Source organism: Drosophila tropicalis, unplaced genomic scaffold (assembly GCF_018151085.1).
Source record: "Drosophila tropicalis isolate 14030-0801.00 unplaced genomic scaffold, ASM1815108v1 contig_859, whole genome shotgun sequence".
NCBI lineage: Eukaryota > Metazoa > Arthropoda > Insecta > Diptera > Drosophilidae > Drosophila > Drosophila tropicalis.
Genome location: NW_027173353.1, coordinates 4,148,540 through 4,163,782, shown reverse-complemented (window position 1 = coordinate 4,163,782; position 15,243 = coordinate 4,148,540). Strand labels below are relative to the sequence as shown.

The 15,243-nt window shown below is 41.0% G+C and overlaps 3 protein-coding genes across 3 annotated transcripts; all 3 read left to right on the top strand.

Moving 5' to 3' along the window:
- Nucleotides 1-1,340: 1,340 nt before the first annotated feature.
- LOC137582454 (uncharacterized) lies at nt 1,341-4,151 on the top strand. The gene is made up of 2 exons (XM_068296997.1): nt 1,341-1,895; nt 1,956-4,151. The coding sequence occupies exons 1-2, from the start codon at nt 1,471-1,473 to the stop codon at nt 3,997-3,999; spliced, it is 2,469 nt and encodes an 822-aa protein (XP_068153098.1). The 5' UTR covers nt 1,341-1,470; the 3' UTR covers nt 4,000-4,151.
- A 341-nt stretch (nt 4,152-4,492) lies between these two features.
- Nucleotides 4,493-7,612, top strand: LOC137582362 (uncharacterized). The gene is made up of 3 exons (XM_068296870.1): nt 4,493-5,156; nt 5,219-5,468; nt 5,526-7,612. Exons 1-3 carry the CDS (start codon nt 4,678-4,680, stop codon nt 7,149-7,151), a joined length of 2,355 nt encoding a protein of 784 aa, XP_068152971.1. The 5' UTR covers nt 4,493-4,677; the 3' UTR covers nt 7,152-7,612.
- A 90-nt stretch (nt 7,613-7,702) lies between these two features.
- On the top strand, nt 7,703-11,306 carry LOC137583017 (uncharacterized). Its single transcript, XM_068297888.1, has 3 exons — nt 7,703-8,300; nt 8,363-8,597; nt 8,667-11,306. The coding sequence occupies exons 1-3, from the start codon at nt 7,876-7,878 to the stop codon at nt 11,259-11,261; spliced, it is 3,255 nt and encodes a 1,084-aa protein (XP_068153989.1). The 5' UTR covers nt 7,703-7,875; the 3' UTR covers nt 11,262-11,306.
- The last annotated feature ends 3,937 nt before the right edge of the window (nt 11,307-15,243 follow it).

The following is a 15,243-nucleotide window of genomic DNA, read 5'->3' as shown; positions in this document are numbered from 1 at the left end:
AAAGTCAATTTGGTGATTTATGATGAATAATTTTGAACTATTAACTAACAAACTTAGCATATTTGTATATGATCTTAGTTACTTGGCTAAACAAAACTCTTCCAGTGCTTCTTTAATTTTAAACTAGCTTATTAGCAGAGAAGCAAATCTGCCTTTTTGACTGTCCAATAAATCTACAACAAAAAAGGACAGTGTATATTTTTTTGGGCCTGGGTCTGGCCATGCATAATTTATGGCGAAATGGTCACCACTTTGCCACGGCAAATCGGCAAACACTCGCTATCGGGTCATGACAACAATGACCATAAAGAAAAATACCAAAAAATTTGCTGGATCTATGCACAATTTTGTTTTGCTATTTTGCATTGTGGCTAAAGCCGAAGGCTCCCACTCGCAACCGACCAAATTCTCCACTTTACCCACCTACCAAACACCCCCCCCCAGTCCAGTCCTACGAGTCGATTTTTTGACTAGCCATCAGGCTATAGAGTGTTTCGCAAAATGCCGCACTAATTTGAATCCAATTAAATTGGTTAGTCATGGAAGCTGCTGAGCCAAAGGGGGGGAAAAACACGTTTTTGTGGTGCAACATTTTGATGAAAATTTTCAGTCACCATTTTGCTGCGCCACTTCACAATTTTGTTGTACCTACATGGACAAATTTGATTAGATGCGCTTCAAGCACGAAAAGCTGATAATCATCGAAATTAATGCGCGAAATTTAATTAAAAGTATACGAAATTACGTTAAGCCCGGCGTATGGCAAAATCATGGTCGTAGGATTGAACCTCATCAAAGAGAAGAAGCCGCATTACTTTTGTTTCTAGATGAGACGACATCTACTACGCTCATGTGTTTGTTTTGCGGGTGCTGATGGGATGTAGAAGCTTTGCGTGTTAAGCCTCTTACAACTTGGAAGGCAAGTGAGTATCTAAAAAAACAACAAAAAAAAGCATCCTATGCGATAAATTTTTACTTTGCGATGAAATTGTTTTGCGTTTTAAAATAGCTGAAGTGGAATGACCTTGTTCTTGTCCCGCAACAGGCAACAGTGGACACGAGCAGACATTGCAATTAACCTTCTTTTTTGTTTTTTGGCACTTGTCCCAGACACTTCAGCCGTGGATCTTTAACATTTTAGTTTGGACTCTTGTCGAGGCAATGACTTTGTGGTTGATTGGTTAAGGTCATGTGCATTTTTAAAGGGTTGAACCCGTTGGTCAAGAAAGCAAGAAAAAAATTTATGAAAAATAGGCCTCAAAAATATATTTCAAAAATGTATATACAACAATCTTATAATCAAAAACATTCATTAATTTCATTTTATTTGTAGAGATAACACACACAAAATAAATCTGGAAAGATTTTTATTTATTTTTTTTTTTACAAATAATTTGGGGTTTTTTCACTACATCGCGAAATTCTTACCCATTTAAATTACATACATATAGACCAAAAGACACAGAAAAGATGCCAAATGTGAATTTTCTTTTTGACATTGTCGTCACGCGTTTGTTGTGTCCCAACGAGAAAATCGAAAATCCTGAAAAATGCCAAGTTAATGTCGTATTCAACAAACAATCCATTTCGATCACGTCGAGTCGCATCAATGTTCCCGATTTTAATGCCGCACGACGATTGGAGTTCGCATCAGATCCGGAAATGTTACGCCATGTCCTAGAGAAAGCTGGAATGCCGATTACGGCCCGATATGGAGGAATTGCACTTGGCAATGGGAAACTGATCTTTCCCGAGATTGTGTTGAATAAAATAGATATCGGTATGAATGATCTAATGCATGCGGATACATGCGAATTGATGCGCAATGACCAGAAAATCGGAATAGTTGAGCTACTTTGCCGTTTAACTATCAAATGCGATGAAATGGTGTCTGGGTAAGATATAAACTACAATCTTTTGCAATGTCGAAGTTTACAGACTTAACCTATCCACAGATCGGATGAGCGTCCGAAAACTTGCGCTGATGTAAGTAATGCCATCAATAAACAAGATATTATGTTTCTTATGAGCACCGCCGATCCGTGTACAGTACCTCAAGGGCTCTGCAATAATGTATCTGAATCCGAAGAAGGTGATGCACGTCTTCGTTTAGATATTGATCGTTATCGTAGCATGAATTCAAAAGTGGATCCATCATCTATTGAGGAAACAGAGCCAGAGGTTATTTCATGTAATGTGTTAAGAAAAGTTACCGATCACTATGTGGGTGTGATTGATTCAGTGGCTAAGAAAATCAAAGAGCTCGAGCCGTCATTTTCGCCAAGTTGTCAGCCAGGAGAACCACGTCCCACCAATGAAATGGGAGACATGCCAAGCAATTTCGCAACTGCTGATTGTACTATTCCGATATCCGTGGGTGACATGGAAAAACAAGGCAACAAAGCAATACGCTTTTGCCCAGTCTGTCTATATTCAATGTCTTGGCTGCCCAAATACGCCTGCTGTCCGAATTGTGGAGCCAAACCAATGCCTGTAGTCAAAGAAAGTTCAAGGACAAAATTAACTGCTAGCAATATCGTTAATGAGGTGCTTGTTAAACCACAGGCTAGTCTGGGAGCAGAGGACTTTTGTGTTGATCCTTGCAAAGCCAAACTGAACGAAGAATGTCCCGATGACGCCAACGATAATTGTTCAGCTTCGCGTTGCACCTGCAAAGGTGGCAAAAAGTGTGCCCATTGTCGTATACGTAAACTCTGTGCGGATATATTTGCCGACAAGCCCGACTCAAAGCAGCATTGTCCCATTGTAGAGCCGGAATCGGATGAAGATTTCTGTGTGATTGCCGAAACTGAAACAAATTGTCGTCCCTATTTAGTACGGGTATTCTCAGAGCTAAGAGATCTCTATCAGATCAATGACAACAAAAAAGCCACGGAACTGCAGACACGCTGCACTCAATCCCTGATAACCATGAAATCGAAAAGATCCATTGCGGCCAAACTATTGAAAAAGAGCGGTAGGGCTGCTTCAATGGGAGCCCTAACCGACAAGAATTATGCTGGTGTACCGATTAAGTTAGGTCACAAGACGTGTGTGAACCAAAATAAAATCGTGTCTCGCCGTCACGGCTGGAACTGGACATCGAGTTCACAGGCTCGTGAACATGGATGGCGTCCAGGTGCCATTGCGCGACCCACAAGCAATGTTATGAAGTTCTTCCTTCATCATGAGACTCGAAAATCCGTGTACAATTTGTGCCAAAAGGTGTTGGACCAAAATAAGAACAGAAAAAGGGTTCATCAGCCTGTTCTTAGTGTGTCCAAAAAAAACGGTGAAACCTTTGTAACTCTGCGACCACTTCGAACTCTTGGTATCGAGCAGCACCCAATTGTTTTTAAGATTGTCAAAAGCGACCTGGCCAAGGCATTACGTGAGATAAGGCGTTCTCTGAAGGATAAGGGCTTTGCCAAGTGTTCATGCCACCAAACCCTTAGACTTTGCACTTGTCGCAGTGACCAGGACAAGCAAGATCTTAATCGTGCCTTGATCAGGGAGTGTAAAAAACATCAGATGCCCTCATGCGAGGACCATTTAATTCTCACCGACACCAGTGAAAGTGAATTGGAGTTCAATCTCGAAATCACCCCGCCTGCTGGCACAAAGAAACCCATAAAAAGATCCAAATCTCGTATTGTAAATCGAAGTACGCAGACAAGCAAGACCGATCGCAATATAAAGCAATATAAATATCCCATCGATCAAAGTCCGTATTATCGCGCCTTTGATTGTGCTGTAGGTGAACGCTATATGGGCACAGCCTTTGGTGCTCTTACGGAGAATGTCTTTGAAGATGGTATATTTGGATATCGCGGTGGCGGACAGCATGGGCATCCAGTGCCACCTAAGAATCAGAAAATTTGGGGTCCCAAGCCGGGAGCTCCACTTCGTTTAAGGAATAAGAAGAGTCTATCTGGTAAAGCCTGGAAGGACTTGTCCCCAAAAATTCTAAGCAAAATGCGCAAAATGACGAAAAATTAGATATTAAGTTTTAGAGTTTAAGCCAAGTTTCTAAGCTTGTAAGATCAAACCAAATCCTTGACAGTGAAGAGCTTGAAATGACGTCCTCGCAAGTAATATGCTAACTAAGCAGAGCTCAAATTATTAAAATAAAACTCTGTATTTCATTTCAATTAGTGTTCTTTTAATTCAGTCTTTCAATTCTCATCCAAATGTACAAGAGTTCGCCTTCTGTAGAGGGAACCCTACATCCAATGTCTTAGCTTTTATGACATAATTAAAGAGATATTCATTTAATATTTAATGTCAACATTAAGTTTTCTTTGTATATGTATATACTGGCTATCAGGGTCAGTTGTAATCCCTAAAAGGATGCAATGATTTTCAGTATAATACATCCATGCCGATCTACCGATCTACATATGTATTTGACTTTAATTAGAAAGTCATGAGCTGCTTTTTGTTTTCTTTTTTTTGGGGAAACAATCTTTCTTTTTGTTTAATGTCACAGTTATCTTTATGTTTTAAATGTAAAGAAATCACATTTTATTTTGAGTTCATGTTAGTGTACACTTCATATACATATTTGCAAAATTTCCAATTTTAGGAAAACGAAATATTTTTTAATATTTGCATGCAAAGCGATAAATCAAAGTGAAGTGAAAAATACACACAGACACGTACACACACTCATACATAATGCCGCCGAAAGTTAATTCAGAAAAACTTAGTGCAATGCCAAGCACAACCAGTCAAAAGGCTCCGCAAACTTTTCTCTTTGATATGATTATAAACCAATTGATATTACCCAATGAGAAACTCGATAACCCCAAGAAATTGACTGTGGATGGAAACTTCAATTCGATGCCAGTTAAAATGACATCCAGTCGCATAAACGTTACAGACTTTGTGAATCAAAGATCCATTGAGTTTGTATCGGCTGTAGGCAAATTGCGTAAAGTTCTGGAGGATCAAGGCATGAACATAAATGTTCTCTACAATAATCGAGTTATATGCACAGGGCATATAGTATTTCCGTCCAATTATATCGATCGCATTGATGAGGGTATGTCGGATCTGATGCACGAAGATTGGTGTGAATTGGAGAAAAATAATGTGGTTGCGGGCAAAATGAAGTTTATTTGTCGTTTAATCATCAAATGCGATGACCCAGATGCGTACGTGTTACGGAGGCGGATTCTAGACAGTAAAATAATCTAAAAATTTTGCATTTCCACAGGCTCTATGGCAGTTGTGCTCGTGATATTGACAAAAGCATTCATCCCAATGATATATTCTTTATCATGGGCCAGACTCAAGTCTGCGAGATTCCACCAAATCCCTGTGAAGATGCCCTTGAGAAGGAAGAGGGGGACGAACGCCTTAAGCTGGATTTGGAACGATATCGCAGTGCTTCTGCAGGCAGAGTTAACACAAACGACTTGATGTTGGACCAGCCTGGATTCAGTGCTGCTTGCTATGGTCTAAAGGTGGGTGAATTAAGCTGTTACCATTTAACATACTAATTTAAATATATTTCTTTCTAGAAATTAGTCACTGAATACGGGCAGATTATTGACTCTGTTACCAAAAGTGCAGCAGAGGTTTCAACTGCTCCACCGCCATGTGTAGGGCGACCTGATGCACCAATGGAAATGGGTATGCCACAAATGCCTGTTATGCCCAGCATTGTTTATCACACAGAACAAAAAACCATTCCTGAGGGCACTCCCCATGGTTATGCAGCGGAATCTAAACCCATTCGCTTCTGCCCCGTCTGTCTGACCAGTATGTCCTGGTTACCAAAATACGCTTGCTGTCCGCATTGCGGTATAAAGCCCATGCCGGTGGTTGAAGAAAGACTGAAAGAGAAAAAGCCCACGGCAGATCAAATTCTTGGAGAGTATCTCGGCAAACCGACTGAAGGCAGCATTGATGACCCGTGTATGGATGCCTGCGAAAAGGCCAAGAAGAACAAAACTGAGGGAAGTAGCCAGGAGGATTGCCCACCGTGCAGATGTAAATGCATAGCGAATAAAATGTGTGCCCATTGTCGTATACGTAAAGTCTGCGCTGATATCTTTCAAAGTGATGGTGGAGAAAAATGTCCAAAAGTGGAACCGAAAGATAATGAAGATTTCTGTATATTGAGTGATAACGCCGACGATTGTCGACCCTATCTGGCGCGAGTATTTTCAGAACTACGTATGTTATACGATATAAATGACAAGAATAGGGCTTCCGAATATAAGGATGCATGTGGGCAGAAGAAGAAGTCCGCCAGCAAAACCGATGGAAAGGCAAGAAACGATGGTGGACAGGATGTTCAGCGCGTTCCGGGCATGAGTCAACACAACGGCACCGGCATCAATAGCGAACGCCATAAAAACTGTCTTAGTCAGCATGGAGCCGTTTCCAGATATCATGGCTGGGCCTGGCCAAAAACCTTCGCGGCCCGTAAGCACGGCTGGCGACCTGGTGCCGTACGAAAACCGATTAAGAAAATAATGGAATACTTTTTGGAGTCGACGATCAACGAATCGGATGAACTGGATAAGGAAAATGAGCCTCCGGAACCTGTCCTTAATGTCTGCAAGAAGAATGGCGCCATTTTCATTACATTACGTCCACTTTCCACATTGGGCATGATCCAGAAACCCATCACATTTCGAGTGGTGAAAAGTGATTTGGCAGTGGCACTAAGTGAGATCAAGGCTGAGCTAAAAGAGAAGGGTTTCAGGAAGTGCACCTGTCACAAGTCGGTAATGATGTGCCTGTGCCGCAGTGTTCGAGAGAAAAAGGAACTGGAGCGTGCCATTAACAAGGAGTGCAAACATCGAAGGATGCAGTCTTGTGCCGAGCATTTGATCCTTACCGATACCAGTGAAAGTGAAATGGAGTACGATTTTAATGTGACACCACCGGCGGGCAGTCGACAAGTCACAATGCCACGGAAACCTCGCACCACCAATAATGGCACACAGTACAGTAAAAACGATTTAGTGTCAATACCAACAAAATACCCCGTGGTCATGAGTCCCTATTATCGTGCCTTTGACTGTGCCACTTTTGGTCGGTATAAAGCCAAGGATGTGCCACGTAAGAAGGTTGTCAAAACGGTTGCTTTGCCACAAAAGAAGGCGGCCAAAACGGGTGTGAAACGTGGTCTTTAATCGAACTTTTTGATTTTTGAAGAGTATCAAACACATTGGGAGGCGTATCGAAACACATTTCGGATCTGGTTAAGCAGGCCAACAAGGGCTTTTCATTTAGCGCCTTTCATCTAATTTGATATGTTTAATATAGTTTGAGTTTTGTTTCGCATCAATAACATTGCATCGAAAGCATCTCAACTCCAAGATCGAAATAGAGTATGGAAGCACTCCTAATGACAAAGTCTGGCGCTGGCTTCGAAATCTGTTTCGATACGGATCCCCAATCAATGATAATCTTCCAGCTATTGTCTTACATTTCAATTGAGAATAAGTGTTTTTTTGGATTTCAACCAGCGTCTTTCGATAATCTTTCATGAGATCCGAAATCGTTTTTTTTTTTTCCATCAAATTAATAGAAAAATGTGATAAAATAATATACATATGTGTCAAATATAGTAAACTGTTAATTCTATTTCAAATTTTTATTCGAGTTTTTGCCATCAATTTACCATAATTTTTTCTGTCAGAGATTGTTTTCTGTTGAGATTCATTTTATATTCAAACGTACACATTTAATTTTACGAACCTCACATTTTCTCTACAATTTTCGCAAATATTTCATGATCTTAGACTAAAAAAAATAAAAAAAAAAATTTGTGTTTTAAAAATTGAAGTAAAATTGAATGAAAAAAATTGACTTATGCAATAATTAACTGTTGGCTGTGCAAAATCAGATATCATTATGGCACCACCGGTCAGATTTGTCTTCGATTTGGTGGTCTCACATTTGGAGACTCCCAATCTGAATATACAGGAGCCAAAGGATTTACAGGTGGATGTGAATTTCAATCGCATGCCCATTAAAGTCACATCCAGTCGCATTAATGTAACCGAGTTCAAAAATGGGACGGCCATTGAATTCGAAACGGTACCGGCAAAACTTCGCAAAACGCTAGAAGAGTGTGGCATGACCATGACCGTATCGTATAAGGATAAAGTTTTGGGCACTGGTCAAATGACATTTCCGCAAATGGTCACCGATCGTATAGACACCGGAATGTCCGATCTGATGCATGTGGATACGTGTAACTTTGAGAGAAATGGTGAACCAGTTGGCAAACTGGAGGTCCTTTGCCGTTTAGTAATCAAATGCGATGAAATGGATAGGTGGGTTTTTTTCTTAAGTGGGAATATATTCTAGAGTCTACTCAACTTTCAAAAACCTACAGAACCGACGATAAAAGTTGCAGCCACATGGACAAAAGCATAAATCCCATGGATATTCTATTTGTTATGGGTGAAACGCAGAATTGTTCCAATGCCTGTGATCCGTGCTTGGATGCTTTGGAGGCAGAGGAGGGTGACTCACGCCTTAATCTAGATTTACAACGTTATCGCAGTGCACCTAGTGGCCCAATGATAATGCACAATGCTTCCGATAACACGGCTTGCTTGGAGCTAAAAGTAAATAGTCCTTGACATCTTTGTATTCCTTTGCAGAGATTTGGTTAATGTTTTATATTCTTATTTCAGAAAATGGCTATAGAATATGGAGAGCTAATTGACTCAATAACCAAGGGAACAGGACAGCCGGCACCTCCACAACCTCCTTGTCGCGGTCAAGTCGGTCCTCCCATGCAGATGCAAGTGCCGTATGAACCTAATTTGCCCAATTTTGCGTACATTCCACCACCACCACAGACAACAGATATCCCCGATCGCCATGACATTCCTATGTCAATCGAAGATTGTGGCAGCAGTGCACCAGAAATAAAGCCCACACGCTTTTGTCCCGTCTGTCTGACCAATATGTCCTGGCTGCCGAAGTTTGCAGCTTGTCCCAAATGTGGAGTCAAGCCCATGCCTGTTGTGGAGGAAAGGCATAAGGAAAAGAAGATCACGGCTGAACAGGTACTTGCTGAGTATTTGGGTAAGCCACCTTTGGGCATTGATGACTATTGTGAGAATGCCTGTGAAAAGGCTATGAAGGATAAGCTTGAAAAGGACAATCAAGAGGAGTGTCCTCCCTGCAGATGTACATGTAAATTGAACAAAGTCTGTGCCCATTGTCGCATACGTAAACTATGCGCTGATATCTTCCAGCCCGATCCAAAGAAACAGCCAAAGTGCCCAAAAGTGGAGCCCGAGTCTGAAGATTATTGTGTGGTAAGCAATAGTGCGGAGGACTGTCGTCCATATTTGGCTCGCGTTTTCTCTGAACTACGCGACTTGTATGACATTAAGGACAGCACCAAAAAAGGCTCTGAGTTCGACGAGGCATGCGAGCAGGCACGCAAGACCATCGTGAAAGGCGAGGAAACCAAGAAAACGCCCAAGGCCGAAGCTGGCCAAGCCAAAGAAAAGAGAAGATCGACTGGTGAAAAAGGCGCAGATAAACCGACTGTTTTTAAGTCGGAGAACAAACATTCGCCGAATAAAATGGCAGCACCTGGCAGTAGCCATTCCAAAACGGGACGACATAAATATTGTGTCAACCAGCACGGTGCGGTCTCCCGCAATCATGGCTGGGCTTGGGCCAAAAGTTTTGAGGCCCGCAAGAACGGTTGGCGTCCTGGTGCAGTAAGAAAACCGATCATGAATCTCATGAAATTCTTTCTGGAAAAATCGAGAAAAAACAATGCTTTTCAACCATGCCAGGATGCTGAGGAAGAAGCCCGTAGAAAGAACGAAGAAGAGCAGCCAGTGCTGAATGTGTGCAAGAAGAATGGAGACATCTATATAACTCTTCGACCACTGTCACCTTTGGGCATCAAACAGAAACCAATCGTATTCCGCATAGTCAAGAGTGAGTTGGCAGTCGCTGTAAGGGAGATCAAACGTAAGCTTAAGGACAAGGGCTATCCAAAGTGCACCTGTCACAGGTCGGTAATGATGTGCACCTGTCGGTGTATTAGGGAGAAAAAAGAATTGGAATGTGCTATAAATAAGGAGTGCCGACGCCGTAGGATGCCATCTTGTGTGGAGCATTTGGTTCTCAGTGATACCAGTGAAAGCGAAATGGAATATGACTTTGATGTGACACCTCCGGCGGGCACCCATCGACCGCCAATGCGGCCGAAGCCACGCACAACCAACAACAGTACCCAGACAAGCAAAAAAGATAAAGAGCCTGGTCCACCGAAGTATCCCAAAGCCATGAATCCTTATTATCGAGCCTATGACTGTGCTGTTGGGGACCGTTATACGGGCACGGCTTTTGGAGCGCCAGGCGAGGAGGTGTACGAGGATGGCGTCTTTGGTCATCGCGGCGGAGGAGCTCATGGTGAATCTGCAGCTCCAGGTGGCAAGCCTAAATCCCAGCAAATCTGGGGTAACAATGCAGCAGGTCCAATTCGCGGAGGTGGACGCTCGGGTGGTGGTCCTGGTGGTGGCTTTGGAGGCGGCGGAGGCGGCGGGGGTGGCGGCGGCGGTGGTGGCAGCGGTGGTGGCAGTAGAGGAGGCGGAGCGTCTCCATGGAAGGGTTTTCCAGTGAATGTCAAACCAGGGGCATTTGGTCCTGGAGGACCTGGCAATGCCGGCGCTGGTGGCCCTCATTCTGGTCCTGGAGCTACTGGCGGGGGTGCGGCTGGTCGTGGCGGTGGTGGCGGTGGTCGTGGCGGTGGTGGTGCTGGAGGCGGTGCTGGAGGCGGTGCTGGTGGCGGTGGTGGTGGCGGAGTTGGTGGCGGTGGTGGTGGCGGTGGTGGTGGATCCATACCTGTTCGAATGCCCAAACGATTTGCCAAATCTGCCGAGGAGGCAGCCAAGCAAGCAGAAATAGCCAAGAAAAAAGAAGTAGAAGAGCAGAAAAAAGGCGTTGACATGATGAAATATCTTCAAAAACGTGGAGAACTATCGAAGCCCTATAATCCTGCTGACGGGAAGGGCAATCGCCCTCAAACCAAAAAAGGACCACCAGTCGGCCCTGATGGTCTAACCGATGCTCAACGAAGATTCCGAGCTCTACGTCAGGTGGCAGCTCCTTCAATTTACATGATACCACGTCGTGGCAAGGCATATGATCCGTGCGCATTCCCATGTAGTCCTTGTGGTCCTTGTGGTCCTTGCGGCGCCCAAAACTACGACTGCTGCTCTCCACAGAACTTTAACTGTTGTAGCTATTATTGTTGAGCAAAGTAAATCAGAACCAAATATATGTATGTATGCACAACCACATTCAATTTCATGTTTAAACAGTTGCTAACTCAATTGAATACTTCAAATCCGACAAGTGTGCCTGGCCATTGCCCAAAATCCTAAACATCTCTCTTCAAGGTTGCCGCCACCGTGCTCAAGTGCCCTTCATTGTGGCAAATTTAATTTGATGCCACCAACAAATTGTTGCCAGTGCCTTTCACCTCGGCATGCCATTAATGAAAAATTCAGCGACTGTTTGTCGCATTTGTTGTGTGTGGGTTTTCTTTTCAATTTCCCAGCGACATGACAGTTGAAAATGAGTAACGAAAACAACAGCGGCAGTGCCACAAAAAAGAAGAGGAAAAATACAAGTCTGTCTGTTAATCCGCATCTACGTTTCACTTTCAATCGTCGACGGGACACGTAGGTCCCATATTAACCGACTTCCTGCTCCCTTGTCTGATTTTAATGCGAAATAGCTACAGTGGTTACAAACAGATTTCCCAGATTTTGCTTAAAACAAACAATTGATTAAAAATTAGATTCTTAACTATTATTATTTGTATGTAAAAACTAGCTTTTTGCAGCTTAGATCTAGAAAAGATTTAAAAACAATTTCTCATATTTTATAACAAAGTTTAAACAAAGTTTTTACGAAAATAATTATTTAACTTTTAGTGCTGAATTATCTACAGACATAAAGTTTTGTTTTCCATATAAGTACGCCCTAAAATGTGGGAAATCTCATTGTTTTGTTAAATTTATTCCACTGTGCGTCAGACAAATCGGAGTTGTGTTGTGGAGTGTGTATGCTAATGCTCGAAAATCCAATAGCATTATCAAATTTTAAGGCTCTGGGCATATACGTACGTACATACTCTGTATGTATGCATACTTGCATAATATTTTATGCATGAAATATGGCAATTTCAATTAGTTTTTAGTGACTCTGGCTGAACGACGTTGGCAAATATCATGGGATTAAATTGTAAACCCTCAGCCAGCTTGTTTGTGTAATTATAACAGCATTTTGGAATTCTCGTATTTGTACCAACAGCTAACAACAGCCGACTATGTCGACATCGAAATTGAAATTGTTATTCCTAATGGTGTGTCTGTGTGTGTGTGTGTGTGTGCAAGGATGTGGGTGGACGGATATGTGTATGTCAGTTAATTAAATGTGAGGCACGCACAGATAGCGGCTACAACAGCAAAACTATATGCTCTAAACCAGGCCAATGAACGGTACTTCATTATAACCCACACACACACGCTCACACACAAGTCAATCGGAAATCTATGTAAAATACCTAAGCTACTTATCACAAATCCATACATACATACATATCTAACGCAGTCATCCAATGCATAACCATTCATTTGGCAAGTTGGTATATTAAGTAGCTAGAAATCTTAACTGTTGCCATGTACATTATTCTGTTAAGGTCTAAAGATGCCAAGGGCCAGAACATGAGCCTGGCCCACAGCCACATACTCTTACACATATTGAATTCAAAGTAGTTGATAAGTAAATAAGTACTTACCTCACCCACAATCATTGCAAATTGAGCTAATTTATGCATCAGAACCTTTTGTGTTTTTCTCAAATTTAAGAGTAATGGCAGGCAAACGGGCAAGAAAAAAAAATAAAGGAACAAACTTTTTAATTAAACAAATTACGCAAATTATGCGGAAAATGGCAAAAGAAAAAATAAAAATTATACCCCTTTTTCTTTATCTTATTTGCCTGTGTTTGTTCATTCTCAAAATGGTTGATGTAAATTACACAAAGACTATGTAAATGCAAAAAACAAAAAACAAAATGAAATGGCCAATGGAAAAGGTTGTCAAAAGGTAGCGAAATGTAAAAGTACCAGTAATCAAATGAAAGGCAGTACAAGTAAAACAACATGAATTATATCAATATTTGTTGAGTCAAGTAAAAAGATATTGTTTCCTTTTATTTTACGAATTCTTAAACATTCTATGAAAAAGAATGAGAAATAAATATCATTTTTTATGCTATATTTCTTCAGGTCCTTCATCTATTCCTCTTAACTGTCTCTAGTATAAACATACTCATCGAATTCGTTTGAATTTTTATCCAATGATGGGTTTTTCATTCTTCATTTCATTTATTATCTATTGTATTTGGAAATCAATTGTCACGAAATTTGAGAATAGATTGGAGAATTGATTAGGTAATTATGTCTATACTTACATTATTTTTTGTTAAAACCTTCCATCATCGAACGTACAAGCCACTAAATGGTTAAAAGGTTTCATAAATTCTTAGCCAGTTTTAAAAATCTTCACTCTATGCCACATTGAGGTATTTATTTTTAAGGGAATTTGATTTATTTCCAACCAAAACAATTTAGAATAAAATCTGTTGCATTTTTTAGCCAACAATTTTGTGGTTATTGAATAAAATATTTTCTATGACATTTTTGCAAACAGTTTAGCATAAAACTAAAAATTTGCAAAAAAAAAAAATTGTTCGCATTTTAACTATGTATAAATTATGCATAATGAACCTCTAACTGTTGTGTATATACACATCTACATACATGTGCATGGGTATGGTATGAGTGTGTGTTTGTATATGTATGTATATGCAAAACTTTCACAATTATGATTGAAGGAAAGTGCGCATTTTTTTCTTGCATAATTAATGTTATATCGAAGGCGAAGTCGCTACCGCTAAAGCTGTTGCTGGCAGAGTTAACCCATGTCAAAGGTTATAACTTTCTTTTTTTTTTTTGCTTTTTGGGTCAAAACCTGTGCAAACTTGCTTAAATATTTTATGTAATGGGCTTTTTAATTTGCTGCTTTAAAGTAAACAACACAAATGGCGGAAGGAGAAATACAGAGACGGAGTCAGGTAACGCATTTTGGCACTTCATAAATCAACATAAAAAAGTACATGGTAAGCATCGGTGATTGATCGACGGCTGAATACTCTTAGACAACTAAACTTAATAATAAAATCAAGTTTACTAGGTAACCTTGTATTCACTCCAATAACTTTATAAACTGACTAAAACTTTCACTTATTCTTAACTGTACAGCATGAGCAGGTGTCCTGCATAGTAAACATGGCCAATGCAAGGAAAGGGGATCGCGAACATGAAGGCACTTTTGAGCGAATTTCATGCCAGTCATGTCAGTGGCCATTCTGGGTCTGGCAGTTAACATCCGTTTCCGTCAGTACAAACAAAGCTTTTATCAGATTTTCGTGTAACAAGTGCGGGCAACAGCCGAAGAATTTCGTGTACTCGACGTCACGTCAAGGCGCGTTAAAAAGTAAAATCTTTCTTCTCTTTGGGCAACTGTCCGGGATACTTTATCATCATTTGTCAATTAGTTGCATTAGCCCCAGAGAGACCATTATGGCTAAAGTTTTTTTTTTTGTTTTTTGCCCCCCAAATAATTAAAGTGCTTAGATTTCTCATGACCTGCTCCTCTTCATGCCCCCCTCACAGGTAAGAGTCCATTCCGTATTGGATGGAACTTTCTGTCTAGTGCTTCTGGCAGTTTTTTTTTTGCAATCTGAGAAAGTTTTGCAGTCATAATGCAATATGATAGCTAAAACAGAAAAGAACAAAAGAAACAAAAAACTTTGACCGCACCTGCAAAAATCCTTGGCAAAGAGTAAAACTTTTGGCCAGCACGAAATGCCAAATGTCCTTTTTGCGGTTCGAAATTTGATTTTAATTGAAAATTCGATTGCAAGAATCTAATTGCCAGTCGGTGAGTTGGCGATTGTGGCCAAGCCAACAAACTTGCATGATGGCACGCAACCTTCTAGCTATTGGCCTAATTAATGCTGAAATTCAACAGAGGCTCCAACGTTGCGTATGTGTAATGCAAGAATGTTACCTGAATGCAATTATTATTATGCGCTCACAGCTAGCCAAACATTTTTGTTACCTAAAGCCTTTACGATTTCATTAAAGCCAAAGGAATTGGATGC

Bases quoted from the DNA above. Each gene is read 5' to 3' on its own strand.
- LOC137582454 (XM_068296997.1), top strand. From the start codon at position 1,471: ATGCCAAATGTGAATTTTCTTTTTGACATTGTCGTCACGCGTTTGTTG. The intron at 1,896-1,955 runs GTAAGATATAAA...ACCTATCCACAG, and splicing joins TGCGATGAAATGGTGTCTGG to ATCGGATGAGCGTCCGAAAA.
- LOC137582362 (XM_068296870.1), top strand. From the start codon at position 4,678: ATGCCGCCGAAAGTTAATTCAGAAAAACTTAGTGCAATGCCAAGCACA. The intron at 5,157-5,218 runs GTACGTGTTACG...GCATTTCCACAG, and splicing joins AAATGCGATGACCCAGATGC to GCTCTATGGCAGTTGTGCTC. The intron at 5,469-5,525 runs GTGGGTGAATTA...ATTTCTTTCTAG, and splicing joins CTGCTTGCTATGGTCTAAAG to AAATTAGTCACTGAATACGG.
- LOC137583017 (XM_068297888.1), top strand. From the start codon at position 7,876: ATGGCACCACCGGTCAGATTTGTCTTCGATTTGGTGGTCTCACATTTG. The intron at 8,301-8,362 runs GTGGGTTTTTTT...AAAAACCTACAG, and splicing joins AAATGCGATGAAATGGATAG to AACCGACGATAAAAGTTGCA. The intron at 8,598-8,666 runs GTAAATAGTCCT...TTCTTATTTCAG, and splicing joins CGGCTTGCTTGGAGCTAAAA to AAAATGGCTATAGAATATGG.